The sequence below is a fragment of the Aquarana catesbeiana genome, linkage group LG11, assembly GCF_042186555.1.
Source record: "Aquarana catesbeiana isolate 2022-GZ linkage group LG11, ASM4218655v1, whole genome shotgun sequence".
NCBI classification, from domain to species: Eukaryota; Metazoa; Chordata; class Amphibia; order Anura; family Ranidae; genus Aquarana; species Aquarana catesbeiana.
The window spans coordinates 102,571,056-102,585,105 of NC_133334.1; the positions used below are offsets into that span (position 1 = coordinate 102,571,056).

Genomic DNA, 14,050 nt, shown 5'->3' on the forward strand with positions numbered 1-14,050 from the left:
GAAATCGGTGCACCAATTAGGACTGTGCAATTGCCGCAAATTTGACAAATGTCAAATCGCATGTCAAATCCTACCAATATGAACCAGGGCTTAAACTGTTGATGAAAATATTTTTGTCATAGTTTTCGTCAGCGGGATGTTTCCAGTGAAGTAAATGAAAATCAATTAACATTTTTGTCAATTGATGAAAACTATGGCAAAAATCAATTCCAAATTTCGTGAACGAAAGAAAATGGAACGAAAATATAAGGGAGGGACGTTTATCCACCTGAAGCTCTGCTTTCCTCAGCCCCCTGTATTGGATGAGAGATGCAGGCTCCCAATGGGGTTGATTTACTAAAACTGGAGAGTGAAAAATCTGGTGCAGCTCTGCATGATGGCCAATTATCTTTTAACCTCAGTTTCTTCAATTAAGCTTTGACATTAAAAAAAAAAAAAAAAAATGGAAACTGATTGGTTTCTACAGTATACAGAGCTGCACCAGATTTTGCGCTCTCCAGTTTTAGTAAATCAGCCCCTCTGTCTGCCTGCTGCCTGGGAGTTCTGGAATAATGCCCTGCAAACCCCTTGGTGAGTGTTTCCCCTCCCAGCAAGGTAGCACTGTGTAAAATAATAGCCTCCCTAGACCAGTTCTCTACCCAATCCACTCCCTCACTCCCATTTTCTTCCCAAACCCCACTACATGTTACTAGATTTTTATTCCAAGAGTATATAACAAGTTTAAAAATTCTAGAGAAATGCTTAAATAATGCATCACCATTTAACAAAACCCATTTGATTTAGTAGACTAAACTGTAGGAGATATTAGTCCACTAAAATACAACTAAAACGAAAACAATTCAGATTACTATAATACAACTAAAACTAAAATGGCATTTTAGTCACAAGACTATGACTAAAACTAAATTGAAATGTGGTGTCAAAATGAACACTGCATCTTACCAAGAGTGACAATTCTTATCACTGGGCACTTTATCCCCATTCTCATAGTGGGTATTGTTAATGTAACAACCACATAGTTCTGACGGCACGCAAATCTTCTTTGACTCATCAAAAATAGGTTTGTCTTCAGGGCATTTTGGGTAGCAGCCTAACAAAATGTAAAAATATAATGTTAGTTATATGTAACATGCTGGTTACTGCCTAGTACATACAGACTAAATATCGGGAGACATTAGCTGGTTCAATAAAAATTGTCTGACATTCGGCTCATATGTATGTTAGCCAGTCCGACAAAAGCCAGCTGTTCGGCCGGAAACCAGCAGCTGACCGGCTCCCGATCAGCTCTCTCAGTCAATGGCAGAGAGCACTGACCAGAGTGTTCTGGCATGGAGGCCATCCCCCTGTCAGAACACAACAGCTCAGCGGGGGGAGATCGCTGTACTAACGTCAGATCATTAGTAGAGCGGCTCCGACCAGAGCTGTCAGTTTTTTTTTCATTCAACCAGCGGGTATTAGTGTGTGCCAGGCTTAAATCTCAGAAAATAGCCAATTACAATATAGGATAACCCATGCTGTTCCTCTTGCTATTCTATCTAACAGCGCACAGAGGCTACCGTAAAATCTTGATTGCTTCCATTCGCACATCACAGATCCCTAGCAAAAACTGATGCATTGGTCACTTTCAAAATGTGTAACTTAGAAATTCATTTTTGTAAGGAGCAGAATACAGATTGCATTAAAGGAAACCTTTATTCAAGAGATATATATACGAAGGATAACGTTGCTGACTTTATTTGAAAAGGATAGTTGCCTGGATCTGGGCTTTAATAGTTTAGAACACTGGTCTGGGTCAAGCAACTCTTAATCTGCATATTTGGAGGCAGTGATTAAGAAAATGCAGAAGCCATTCATTCACCATGACAGCCAGGAAAATAATATCTCCTTACATTGTCAGTAGAAGTTTCCTTCAATGTTTTGTCCAAATCTTCTAAGCAGAAACATTTTAAAACATAGTTGCAAAAACTATCTTTAAAACAATGTTGGTGATCTGTTATTTATCTCTCATTAAATACAACATTAATATTGTGAAAAACAAATTTCTGTATTTACACAGTAAGCATTTAAAAGTATATTTAAAGTGTTAGTAAACCCAGGAGCCTGCATTCACTATATCTGGTCTCACACAGTACACAGAACATGTAAATGCAATTTTTTTAGTAAATATAAACTGCTAAATACCTTTTCTGATCAGCTGTATATAGCAGTCTTGTGACTTCTACAAGTTCCTGGTAAAACTTGTAGGAAGAGTTTTCATACTGCACTGAGCTGTCCTATCAGGATACAGGCCCCCTAACCCTCTGTCTGGACAGTGTTAGGACCCTGTCACACTTATACGACTTGTCCCACGATTTTGTACTGCAAAATCGCATGACAAGTCATTCTCCATGATTTTCAATGACTACCATTCATATTGGCACGACTTTAAGTCGTGCCGACTTCAAAGTAGTCCCTGCACTACTTTGGTCCAACTTCCATGCGAGTTGATGTCCATAGACCTCAATGTTAAACCCTCAAGTAGCATGCAAATTGTATCTGAATAATATAGACACGATTTCAGTACAACTTTGTAAGCACAAGCTGTAAGCACAAGTAGCTTTTGTAAACCCCAACCCTGTAAAGTCATACAAAGTAGTACTTATCCCAAATCGCGGCAAAATCGTGCAAAATAACGGTAAAATCACGGCAGAGTCGCGGCCACGAAATCGCGGTAAAATCACACGACTTTGAAGTCGCACAAGTGTGAAAGGGGCCTTAATTGGCCCTGAGCTGATCACATGCACTCTCCCAAGAAAAAAAAATTCTCTACCAACACACACCAAATTGAGCATGTGCAGCCTGACTCCAAAGGCTCTGTATTATCCAGACATGTTCTGAAGTCAGTGGAAGAAGAGGAGGATCTGTGCATACAAGATCAAGCAGCCTTTTTACACAATACAGAGGATTAACCCCTTAGGTTCCACAGTGAGTATAACAAGCATGCTTTACGGCATATACAGACTGATTTTACTGTTGTGGATTTAGTAACACTTTAACAATGTAATAAGCTGACATTGTGAATTTTTTATATCTGTATTGAGTTCAACTTTAAGCTCCTCTACCATAGCCTTTTGTAAATATGTCATGGAAATTGGTATATAATATTATAGTTCTGAGAGACTCACCTTCCAGGTAGGTAACGGTGACATTAGTATAGACATTGTTGATGGAACGACAGGTCTTTATGTTGTTGCCACAAGGGTGATAATGCCACTGACATTCATCTTCAGGGTTGTAGTAGTCACAAAATACAGCTAAAGGGAAAACAATTACATTATGTGGGTGAAACACAGTTATAATAGTTTATAATGATATACTATGCAGTTTTGATATTAGTATTTGAGTTTGGATTGTGTATGTTGTTTAATAGTATTAAACATCCATTAAGGTTAGGATTTCAGATTACTGGCAGTTAAAGATCTTGAAGGAAGGATAAGTCATATTCTGCAATATGTTTCAATAATATCAGTTTCAAAAGTTCCACTTTCAAAAGATACCATAGTATTTGTAAATATATACTATAATAACTACAGTTTGAAGAGCATGGATGGTCTTTCAAGTCATACAAACTTTACTCTAAATGGGAAACTCCGCTTTTTCTAATCCAGCACCCCCCCCCCCCACCCCAACATTATTGGTAGTGTTTTTCTTGGAGGGGGGGTATCTATTTCCAGCAGGTATATGCTCCCACTTCTGAAACCTCCTTGGACACGTTATCGGTCCCGGGGGGGCTACATTTCTGGGATCAAAAGTAACATTTCTGTCTTTGCAGATGACACCAAACTATGCAGTGGAATAGCGTCCTTACAGGATGTCTCCAATTTACAAGCCAACCTCAATGCACTGTCTAATTGGGCGACTATGTGGCATATGAGGTTTAATGTTGATAAATGTACGGTTATGCACTTGGGGGCTAAGAATATGCATGCATCATACATACTAGGGGGAGTACAACTGGGGGAATCAATAGTGGAGAAGGATCTGGGGGTTCTGGGAGATCATAAGCGCAATAATAGCATGCAATGCCAAGCTGTGGTTTCAAAAGTCCTTTCTTGTATTAACCTCCCTGGCGGTATGATTATTTCGGATTTTAGGTGCTGAAAGAGGTACAATTATTTTGCATGGAAATTTGGCGTTTTATATTGTAGGTCTGTAATTCTTAACAATAACACACTTAAATCTGTCCAAACAAGAGTCTAGTAGATATCCCGGGTATGATGAAGTTTGAAACACAAAAACATAAATTATAATATAATAAATAAAAAAAAATAATAAAAAAAAAAAAAAATAATAATAATAAAATAAATTTCCCCATGATTCACTATCGCTCAATTCTGCAAGTGTTCTAATTTACTATCTCTGTTTTCTAGCTGGTCTAAAGCCACTTTTGATGTAAAGGGACACTTTTTGGTTGCTATGGACAATCTCCAGTTTCCCGGCAGAAAGAACAGTATATATAACATAAAACTGCATGCAGGGCATAGGACAGAGCACTGGGGACAAAAGGGATGTGAAATAATTTCATACAGTACTGTAATCTGTAAGATTACAGTACTGTATGTGTTATGTTTTTACAATTTTTTGAATTTGCCGCCAGGCTCCGCCCCCGTGCGTCGCGCCGCTCGCAGGGAACGGAGCCTGGCACAGAGAGGCTTCGGAGGAGGACGGATCCCGCAGACACAGCGGGTGACATCGCAGGATCCCGGGGACAAGGTAAGTAAAGCCACACCAGGATCCTGCGATGTAATCCCGAGTGTGGCTCGGGGTTACCGCTAACGGTCCTGAATTTTAACCCCGAGCCACACTCGGGAAAACCGCCAGGGAGGCTACGAGAGCTACGGACTCCAGAGAGAGAGATATCATATTTCCCCTGTACAAATCAGTAAGACCTCATCTGGAATATGCAGTTCAGTTTTGGGCACCAGTTCTCAAAAAGGATATCGGGGAACTGGAGAAAGTGCAGAGAAGAGCAACCAAACTAATAAGAGGCATGGAGGAGCTCAGCTGTGAGGAAAGATTAGAGGAACTGAATTTACTCACTCTTGAGAAGAGGAGATTAAAGGGTTTGTAAACCTACGTGTTTTTTCACCTTAAAAAAAAAAAAAATTAAAAGTCAGCAGCTACAAATACTGCAGCTGCTGACTTTTAATAATCAGACACTTACCTGTCCCAGGGTCCAGCAATGTGGGGGATCGAAGCCCCGCTCATGTCCCGCCTCCGTTCGGCGGCACTACTGCGGGCGCCGTGATTAGCCGCACAATCATATGGGACCTGTCACGTGTCGCATATGATTGACAAGAGGGAGGGGTAGAGCTGAGCCCTTCCTGCGTCGAGAAGGAAGTGATGTCACCAGCCTAGGCACTGAAGGAGGCAGTCTACGAGGGACCACCTAGCAACAGGCATTTAGAGGTGAGTAAAAAAAAAATTATGTTTTTTTTTTTTTTTGGGTGGAAAACCACTTTAATGCCTTAATGCATCCTACCCCCGCTTTAAATGTTATTACTATTATTACTACTACTATTATTATTATTATTATTATTATTATCATTAATATTAAGTCACCCCCTTCATTTTGACAATGCTATGTTTTGTATGCTAATTTGAGGTCACATTGCCTTTTGGATTTGTTAGTGGGCTGGCTGCAACCGGAAATCTACATTAAATCCAAACTGTGACAAAACTTTTTTTTTGTTTTGGATAGAAAATGGAAAAGTTAGAACCTCTGTGAGGTTTTTATTGTTGCCTGTAACCTCATGGGGTAAATTTCAGTGTAGTTGCCAAGACAGCAAGAAAGGCTAATTGCTCCAACAGGAATACATAGCACAATTATGGCGACTTTTCTCAGGAGGCTGAAGAAGGGCAATAAGTTAATATCTAGATTGTAAGCTCTAACGAGCAGGGCCCTCTGATTCCTCCTGTATTGAATTATACTGTAACTGTACTGTCTGCCCTCATGTTGTAAAGCGCTGCACAAACTGTTGGCGCTATATAAATCCTGAATAATAATAATAATGACTCTCTGTGCCCCATTTTATTTCACTCACTTCCTGTGTGTTTACCAGGACAAGAAATGAGAGAAAATCTCCCTAATGGATACAGAGATAGCAATAAAAACCTTACAGATCTTATAACACCTCCCCAAAGAAGAGAGGGAGGTTGAAAGTTGAGGTTCCACCCCTGACCTCTGTAATACTTTACTCACGGCATATGTCTGGTGTTCTCCAGTAGACACAGGCTTCAGCTTTGGTGCATTCCTGGGCATAGGCAGCTACTGCAGAGCAGAAACATTCACAGTCTCCACCGCTGTCACAGGTGCAAGCATCAGTCACACAGGCCTCGTAGAATGGTATTGGATCCACCTATCACAACAGTAACAATTGTCAGATGACTTTAATGTGTATAGAATTTAACATCCTAATTTCAACCTAAAGCATGTTCTAAACTTTAGTATATATATTTATTGCAATTAAAAACATCCAGCAAAAATGTGTCTTCACTTTTGGATAGAGTGGGGAAGGGTTAAAACCTTTGCCAGTTTTAATGCTTTCTGCTATCCCATTGGGGTGATTTTCCCAAGGAGGAGATTTACTAAAGTATGTGCACACAGAATCTGGTGCATCTGTGTATAGTAACCAATGTGTGCCCCAGTTTTAGTAAGTCTCCCCCAAAGTGACTCTAGTGCAGAAATTAAGGCGGATTTAAAAAAGACACACATTGCAATACAAGCACTCTACTTTTCAGTATAATGGAGAAAAGCTAGAACTCCAATTATTGTTTTATTGCTCTCTGTGTCTCTGTTTAAAAGTTACCCTTTTCTATATGAATTTATAATTTAATAAATTCCTTGACCAAAATTACCCTAATAAAATCTTCTAAATAAGCATTATTGGGATACCTTATTGAACATTCTTGGATACATACGAGAAAATTTATAGCATTAATTTTTACTGCTGCTAGGATTGCAATAGCCAACTCCTGGAAATCTCCTTCTGTTCCCATTACATTGGTAAAAAATAAATGATCATTTATAATGATTAATGAACGTCTTACAGCAATTTTACTGGACAAACAATGTTCTTTTGACAAGATATGGAAACCTTGTATAGATTATTTATCGAACTGTTTTTAATTGATTCTCTATTGCTTGCATATTGTGTACCCCCCCCCCCTTTTTTTTTTTGTTCTCTTTTCTTTTCTCTCTTTTTTGAACTTTTCTTCACTCCTCTTTGGAGATGTCTTTCTTAAGGTTGAATTCTTTTGAAGATATGATCTTTTAGAGTTGGATCCTTTGTAACAGTCATTTAGATACATATTATATGTAATACTTGAAGTTAAGATTCTTCATAGATAATTCAACAGCATTGTTGTTTATTTTTGACCATCTCATATTTATATGACTGCAATTTTTCTGTTCTTTTTGATATAGCAATAAAAACTATTGAAACTAAAAAGATTTACCCTAACCCTCTGTTCCAGTGACAACACTGCGACTGAGACAGGAAATGAGAGGAGGAGTCCACAAACGTCAATAAAACATGAGATAGCTTCTTACCATTCCTTAATCTATCTGAAATTTTGAAAAAAAAGTGCCTGCAGTTGAACTCTTACAATTGGTATTACAAATTCTTAATTTACCTGGTATTATATTCCATACTCCATTCTGATCTTCTTACCTTGCTGTGACAAATTTTGAAGACATCACTTTTGATTAGTCCACACTGCTTCTCAGCCCAGGACTTGCGATGTGGGGTCTTACTGCAGGGGTTGATCACCTCTGTTGCATCAGGACAGGTAGAGTCAATTTTCCAGCTGTTTCCAAACTCCAGCACATCATTGACTTGTAACAAGTGGCTGGTTGTAAAGTCATTTTGTGAATTGTCATCAAAGTTTCCACACAAGCCACACAATTTACCCTGTGGAAAAATATAAATGTATATAAATGTTATATATGCTGTGATTAAATGTTAAATCCACAATGTCAAAATCTCAGTTGGTTCTTTATTGATGGCTTTATTGATTGACATGTAATAGTACTTTTTTTTTACAAATCTAGGCTCAAAAAATTACAAAATCCCTGTAACACAAAACGATTGATAAAGTCACATACAGCATCACCATTATTTTCCATCACTTGCATTATGCTTAAAAATTTGGCATTTTAGAAAGATAAACACATGAATAGCAGAGAATGGAGCAAAGATATATTGTATCCAGTTACTGGTGATGGTAAGGGTGCAAGAGTTATACTTAGGCCCCTTTCACAATGGGGCGGTTTGCAGGCGCCATTTCACTAAAAATAGGGCCTGCAAACCAACCCGAAACAGCCGTTGCTGTCTCTCCAGTGTGAAAGCCCCGAGGGCTTTCACACTGGAGCGGTGCGCTGGCAGGACGGGAAAAAAAGTCCTGCTAGCAGCATCTTCGGAGCGGGGAAGGAGCGGTGTATACACCGCTCCTTCCCCGCTCCTGCCCATTGAAATCAATGGGACAGCGCGGCTATACCGCCGGAAAATCGCCTTTGCAGAGGCGCATTGCGGTGGTTTTTAACCCTTTCTCAGCCGCTAGCTAGTGGCCGAATACCGATGGTAAAGCGCCGCTAACAATAGCGGCGCTTTACTGCTGACGCCGCCCCCGCCCCAGTGTGAAAGGGGCCTTAATGTATAGGTCATGCACAGAAGGATCAGGAGTTGAAGGGGGTTAATGTATAGGTCATATACAGTGGGTGGATGAAAGTGTGAAGTGGTGAATGCACAAATGTGCAGGATAAAGGGGGTGAGGGATTAATATACAGGCCAGATCAGGTTCAGGATGGGGCTTGCATATACTATGGAGGGCTGAATTTTACTATAATTGGAATTGTTACTGAATTGCACTGGTGCCAGCTGGCGGTCAGGATGCGTTCTTTCCTCTTACACAACGATAAGTGTTTGTAAGAAAGCAGGGTGTCCTTGATCACCAGCCAGTATGTGAAGCACAGCTGCTAACTGAGTTCTTGGATGACGTATTGGTATGTCCTCCAGGAATAACAGAGGGGCCAACTGGCCAGATATGTACAATGGTCAGTCTGCAGGGGAGTACAATATGTATACCAAATCACTAATATCTTATATACACTTTGCAGGACATCATATGAGGATGGGAAAGATCATGGCTGTCATTTGACTATAGGTCAGGCGGGAAGCAGGTTCAAATGGCATTTGTTGATGGTACACAGTGCAACTAAATGTCATTCATTAACCTCCCTGGCAGTATGATTATTTCAGATTTTTGATGCTGAAAGCGGTACAATTATTTTGCACAGAAATTTGGCATTTTATATAATAGGCCTGTAATTCTTAGGAATAATTCACTTAAATCTGTCCAAACAAGAGTCTAGTAGACTCCCCGGGTATGATAAAGTTGAAAAACGAAATAAAAAATTATAATATAATAAATAACTATAAATATTTATAACAAATAATAATATAATAATAATAAAAATTATTCAATAATGTAATCAAATCAAAAACACTGAAATTTGCACAGTTGCAGAATTGTCGCTTTCGTTACTTTTAGTGTTTGATGACGGATTTCCCCACAAATCACTATCGCTCAATTCTGCAAGTGATTCTAATTTATTATCGCTGTTTTCTAGCTGGTTTAAAACCACTTTTGATGTAAAGGGACAGTTTTGGTTGCTATGGACAATCTCCAGTTTCCAGGCAGAAAGAACAGTTTTTATAATATAAAACTGCATGCAGGACACTGGAGAAACCATTAGGGACAAAGGGGATGTGTAATTATTTGATACAGTACTGTAGTCTGTAAGATTACAGTATACTGTATCTGTACTGTGTGTTTTACTTTTTGAATTTGGCACCGAACTCCGTCCCCGTGCATCGCAACGCTCGCAGGGAACGGAGCTCAGCACTGTGAATCGAGCGAGACACGGCGGCTCGCAGATCACAGTGGGGAGACATCGTAGGATCCAAGGGACAAGGTAAGTAACCTCTACAAGGATCCTGCGATGCGATCCCGAGTCTGGCTGGGGGTTACTGCTTTTGGTATTGAAAATCCACTCCGAGCCACACTCGGGAATACCGCTAGGGGGGTTAAGGGCTCCTTCACACCATATGTGCATGAAAACTGATGAGAACTGATGGGAAAACCACACAGATTTCACTTGCAGAAACATGAGTTTATATCAGTTTACAACAGATTTCACGTGCGTTTCAGTGAGTTTTTATGCATGTAGATATCGGTTTTCATGTGTGCTCTGTTCACATCAATGTTGATGTTATGTCAGTTTTTTTCCCATGTAGAAAACTATACACCTTGCAGATTCCTGCGCAGAAAAAATCTGCATGTGATACCAGTATTGTGGTGTGAACAGGAAACATAGAGAACCATTGCTTTCTTTGTGCCCTTGCAGAACGTGTGCAGAAAAACTGACCTCTCTGTGCCATGATATGAACGAGGCCTTAGGGTTTGCATTTATTTTAAAGCAGAACTAAACCCACCTAACCTTTTCAGCCAATGAGACTGCCATCTTAGCCTCTGCTTGGTTGATAGCACAAGCACATGTGACAGTTAGCATTCCCAGCATTGCCAGCGGGGGACCTCAAGAAGAGGTTTGGGGCTGTTCTGTGCAAAACCATAGCACAATGCAGGTACATATAAAATGTTTGTTATTAAAAAATATCCTTTACAATGATTTTAACAGTTAATACTGAATACAATCTTACCTTGTATGCAGGTGACACCTTGATGAATATGGTCGTCCTTTTGTCCCAGATCAAAAGAATACCATTGCTTGCCTCAATGAGCAGGTAAAGACCAACTTCACGGGTCAGGTACCTCACATGTTTTCCACCTTGGCCTTCAGTTTCCACTAAGATTTTATCTGATAATTTTAATACTTTATCCTGAGATAAGCCAAAAAATATTTAATTTATTTTATTTTATTATATATATTCATTCAAACAAGTCTGCCTGCATTTAATAGAACTAATACTGTTGGGGTGAGATTTTACTAACATTCAATTTTTATGCTGTTTTTTTTTTTACACCAAGACAAATAGCAATTCACAGTTATACATACAACAAATTTAAAAGTATGGATACTCAAAAAAATAGATATCACCACACTATAGGTCACCAACAAACTTCTCCAATTGCTGTTTCTGCTGTTGCCTTTGAAATAAAGTTTTGGTCTTATTTACACTAATTGAAAATCCTCTGTAACCCAGACAGGGGTGAACTGTGTAAACAATAGATCATATCACCAGATCTGCAAAAAAACTAATACCTAGTGATCCTGTCATGCAGGTCCTTGTTCAGGTACTTCTTGTTATAGGGCAACAGCTGTCTTTCAGGTGGGCTCTTGTATTGACAACCTTTCACTACCCTGGTTTGGAATATGGGATACATTTAAAAGAAAAAAACAGCATGGCTGTACTGCTAAAGAGAGTTCCACACAATAATACAGTGCAGCTGGTGTTTTACATGCACTGCACTGAGGAGTCAGAAGATGGCAGAAGCCCAGCAGAACTAAATGGCAATAGAATGAGGAGGAGAGCCTGATCATGTGGCCAAACGACTGGCTGTTCTACAATTACATAACTCTCTGTGCTATAATAAGTGTATATTAGGCAGAAAGAACTTAATGGGACATTTAGGTTCCACATTGAAGTTTACATTTAAAGAATGGGCTGAGGTGTGCAGATACTAGTGGAGTATAACTGGGAGCAGATATTGTTATCTACTCTCTCCTATAAAACAACCCTTATGAGTAGCCATGCCTAAACATACTGCACTTGCATGGTCAAATGCTTTCACAATCAAAAGCTGGAACAGAGCAATGATTTGCAGCTAATGCTGGAGTAATTGTGTGTAGATAGGACCTGGTTAAAAGAGGCTACCGGAAACCAACAGGGCTGACAGTTAAAAAACAAAACAAAAAAAAAAACAATGGCAATTGTTCATGTATGAAGTGCTTTAGCAAACTAAATACCATCAAGTTAGGGTTTAGATCTACTTTAGGTTTTTCTTTAATTAAACCAAACTGGCACCTTATCTGGTTTTCTTAACCGCTTCAGCCCCGGAAGGATTTACCCCCTTCCTGACCAGAGCACTTTTTACAATTTGGCACTGCGTCGCTTTAACTGCTAATTGCGCGGTCATGCAATGCTGTACCCAAACGAATTTGTGTCCTTTTCTTCCCACAAATAGAGCTTTCTTTTGATGTTATTTGATCACCTCTGTGGTTTTTATTTTTTCGCTATAAACGGAAAAAGACCGAAAATTTTGAAAAAAAATGACATTTTCTACTTTTTGTTATAAAAAAATCCAATAAACTCAATTTTAGTCATACATTTAGGCCAAAATGTATTCGGTCACATGTCTTTGGTAAAAAAAATGTCAATAAGCGTATATTTATTGATTTGCGCAAAAGTTATAGCGTCTACAAACTAGGGTACATTTTCTGGAATATACACAGCTTTTAGTTTATGACTGCCTATGTCATTTCTTGAGGTGCTAAAATAGCAGGGCAGTACAAACCCCCCCCCCCCCCAAATGACCCCATTTTGGAAAGTAGACACCCCAAGGAAATTGCTAAGAGGCATGTTGAGCCCATTGAATATTAATTTTTTTTGTCCCAAGTGATTGAATAATGACAAAAAAAAAAAATTACAAAAAGTTGTCACTAAATGATATATTGCTCACACAGGCCATGGGCATATATGGAATTGCACCCCAAAATACATTCAGCTGCTTCTCCTGAGTACGGGGATACCACATGTGTGGGACTTTTTGGGAGCCTAGCTGCGTATGGGGCCCCGAAAACCAATCACCGCCTTCACGATTTCTAAGGGCGTAAATTTTTGATTTCACTCCTCACTACCTATCACAGTTTTGAAGGCCATAAAATGCCCAGATGGCACAACCCCCCCCCCAAATGACCCCATTTTGGAATGTAGACACCCCAAGCTATTTGCTGAGAGGCATGTTGAGTCCATGGAATATTTTATATTTTGACACAAGTTGCAGGAAAGTGACACTTTTTTTTTTTTTTGCACAAAGTTGTCACTAAATGATATATTGCTCACACAGGCCATGGGCATATGTGGAATTGCACCCCAAAATACATTTAGCTGCTTCTCCTGAGTATGGGGATACCACATGTGTGGGACTTTTTGGGAGCCTAACCGCGTATGGGGCCCGAAAACCAATCACTGCCTTCAGGATTTCTAAGGGTGTAAATTTTTGATTTCACTCTTCACTGCCTATCACAGTTTCGGAGGCCATGGAATGCCCAGGTGGCACAAAACCCCCCCAAATGACCCCATTTTGGAAAGTAGACACCCCAAGCTATTTGCTGAGAGGCATGGTGAGTATTTTGCAGCTCTCATTTGTTTTTGAAAATAAAGACAGACAAGAAAAAAATTTTTTTTTTTCTTTTTTCAATTTTCAAAACTTTGTGACAAAAAGTGAGGTCTGCAAAATACTCACTATACCTCTCAGCAAATAGCTTGGGGTGTCTACTTTCCAAAATAGGGTCATTTTGGGGGGTTTGTGCCACCTGGGCATTCCATGGCCTCCGAAACTGTGATAGGCAGTGAAGAGTGAAATCAAAAATTTACGCCCTTAGAAAGCCTGAAGGTGGTGCTTGTTTTTCGGGGTCCCGTGCGCGGCTAGGCTCCCAAAAAGTTTCACACACGTGGTATCCCCGTACTCAGGAGAAGCAACAGAATGTATTTTGGGGTGTAATTTCACATATTCCCATGGCATGTTTGAGCAATATATTATTTAGTGACAACTTTGTGCAAAAAAAAAAAAATCTGTCTTTTTCCTGCAACTTGTGTCACAATATAAAATATTCCATGGACTCGACATGCCTCTCAGCAAATAGCTTGGGGTGTCTACTTTCCAAAATGGGGTCATTTTGGGGGGGTTTTGAACTGTCCTGGCATTTTATGCACAACATTTAGAAGCTTATGTCACACATCACCCACTCTTCTAACCACTTGAAGAC

At 39.6% G+C, this 14,050-nt stretch overlaps 1 protein-coding gene across 1 annotated transcript in view; it reads right to left on the bottom strand.

Annotated features, from left to right (window-relative positions):
- LOC141112208 (uncharacterized) overlaps nucleotides 1-14,050 on the bottom strand; it is a 148,853-nt gene that overhangs the window by 87,898 nt on the left and 46,905 nt on the right. Inside the window, exons 22-26 of the mRNA XM_073604803.1 lie at nucleotides 10,761-10,940; nucleotides 7,713-7,952; nucleotides 6,242-6,398; nucleotides 3,165-3,293; nucleotides 943-1,090 (exon numbers count right to left, since the gene is read on the bottom strand). Coding sequence (XP_073460904.1) covers nucleotides 943-1,090; nucleotides 3,165-3,293; nucleotides 6,242-6,398; nucleotides 7,713-7,952; nucleotides 10,761-10,940 — 854 coding nt within the window. The remainder of the gene's footprint in view (nucleotides 1-942; nucleotides 1,091-3,164; nucleotides 3,294-6,241; nucleotides 6,399-7,712; nucleotides 7,953-10,760; nucleotides 10,941-14,050) is intronic.